The sequence below is a fragment of the Geospiza fortis genome, unplaced genomic scaffold, assembly GCF_000277835.1.
Source record: "Geospiza fortis unplaced genomic scaffold, GeoFor_1.0 scaffold546, whole genome shotgun sequence".
Taxonomy (NCBI): domain Eukaryota; kingdom Metazoa; phylum Chordata; class Aves; order Passeriformes; family Thraupidae; genus Geospiza; species Geospiza fortis.
Window position 1 is genome coordinate 383,531 of NW_005054612.1, and position 1,861 is coordinate 385,391.

Below are 1,861 nucleotides of genomic sequence, written 5' to 3' on the forward strand. Positions count from 1 at the left end.
GCCCCATCCCTGCCCCTGCAGCCCAGCACAGCCTCACCCTGCAGCCCCCCAGTCCCATCCCGAGGGGAGCAGAGCCCCCCAGCAGCCCCAGGCAGCCCCAGGTGTGGGGTCTCCTCTGGCCGGGGGGCTGCCCCATGTGGGGCCATGGCTGGGCCTCGTCTGCTCGACGCTACAGCCCCGGCACATGGGAGTGTGTCCTCCAAACACGGGGTGCTCCAAAACCCAACAGTCCCAATTCCCTGGCAGGGAACATCCCACGGCTTCACCCCCACCCCTGGCAGCTCCCAGCCAGGCCCTGGCAAAGCTCTGGGTGCCACTGGTCACCGAGCACACCTGGGAACCAGGCTGGACTTTCCTTCAGGGTCATGGCAGGACAGTCCTGTCCCATCCTGTCCCATCCTGTCCCATCCCATTCCTGGAAACCCCCTTGTCCCAGCCCTTGCTGGGCTCAGCTCTGAGCACGGGGCTCACACATCCCCACCGCCAGTTTGAATATTTAAAGCCAAATTTTGCGTACACGATTAATTTTTTACAAGCCTTCAAGCCTGCACAGAACAGCACCACGCTGCACATGTCACGTTGCCACAAATAGATACAGGCCTGGAAAAATTACCGGCTGCTGGGAGAATAAACACGTTGGAGCCAGTTTCTCCCTTCTCCCCTGCCTCCACATTTCTCTGCTCTGGAGCAGCTCTGTCCCACAGGACCCCCCAGTCCCTCTGCCAGGGCTAGCAGGCTGATGCCCCATCACTCATTTTGGATACCCCCAGCGGGGTGCAGCTCATGGGCATCCTATTGCTCCCGTCGTCCCCCCCCCACTGGGTCCCTGCTCCTTTCTGGATGTGCAGAGAGCCTTGACCCCACATGTGGGACACCCTGAGCTCCATCATGAGCCCTCCTGGGCCTCAGAGCAGCTGAACAAAGGTGGCACTGACCTGGTACAGCCGCATTCACCTGGTGCAGAAGCATTTGGAGTCTCTTGGTGCTTTGGTGCCATTGGTGCCCTCTGGACGAGCCATGGTCCTGTAGGAGTGGGTGGCCACTTGCCCCTGGGGTGGTTTTCAGGGCCAGCCCCACTCTCTGTGTGGCTGAGCCGGCACTGACTGAGTCACAGCCAGGTGGGATGGGGTGGGCGGCTGTGCTGAGCCCACCCCAGGCACCCACCGGGCCCAGCCACCCCCAGCACCCCGAGCACACTCAGCTGGTCCCAGGGGGGGTGGGACAAGGACGAGCTGAGGCCTCCCTGGCACTGGGAAGAGGCAGGGGGTTCAGTGAGTGGGAGGGGATAAAATCACCCGATGTTGTGTTGGGGGTGGCAGCCCCAGTGCCCGGTGTCCCTTCCCTCCTGTGTCTGGGAGAGGGTGGGATGGGGAGGAAAATGAGGATGAGGATGGGGATGAGAACTGGGATCGGTGGGGATGGAATTGAGGATGAGATGGGAAAGAAGACAAGGACAGAGATGGACTGGGGATGACACTAGGACAGGGATGGGTGAGAAAGGAGTGTGTGCCTGCCCAGCCCTGCTGTGCCACCCTGCCCTCCTTGGGAAGACCTGGAATCCCCAGCTCAGCTGGGACACCAAGCACAGCAGCCCCACGCCCCAGCACCCCCGTGCCCAGGTGACACCCCCATAGCCCCATTTGGCACAGCCAGGAGGAGGTTTGAGCTCTCATGGCCGCCCAAACCCATCCACTGCCGCTTGTCCTGCTTCCCACCAGATTTCCAGCGTGGCTGTAAAAGGGAAAAGCCCGCAGGAGAATCGAGGCCCACAGCCTCAGGGAGCCCCTCAGGTGCAGCCCTGAGGTCGGGGCTGTGGCAGCGCTGGCCCAGCCCCGGCCGAGGCGCAGGGGGGCACCGCGCC

The 1,861-nt window shown here is 62.7% G+C and overlaps 1 protein-coding gene across 1 annotated transcript in view; it reads right to left on the reverse strand.

Annotated features, from left to right (window-relative positions):
• AATK (apoptosis associated tyrosine kinase) overlaps positions 1 to 950 on the reverse strand; it is a 14,464-nt gene extending 13,514 nt beyond the window's left edge. The window contains exon 1 of the mRNA XM_031064664.1: positions 936 to 950. Within this exon, the coding sequence (XP_030920524.1) occupies positions 936 to 950 (15 nt within the window). The remainder of the gene's footprint in view (positions 1 to 935) is intronic.
• Between the last annotated feature and the right edge of the window lie 911 nt (positions 951 to 1,861).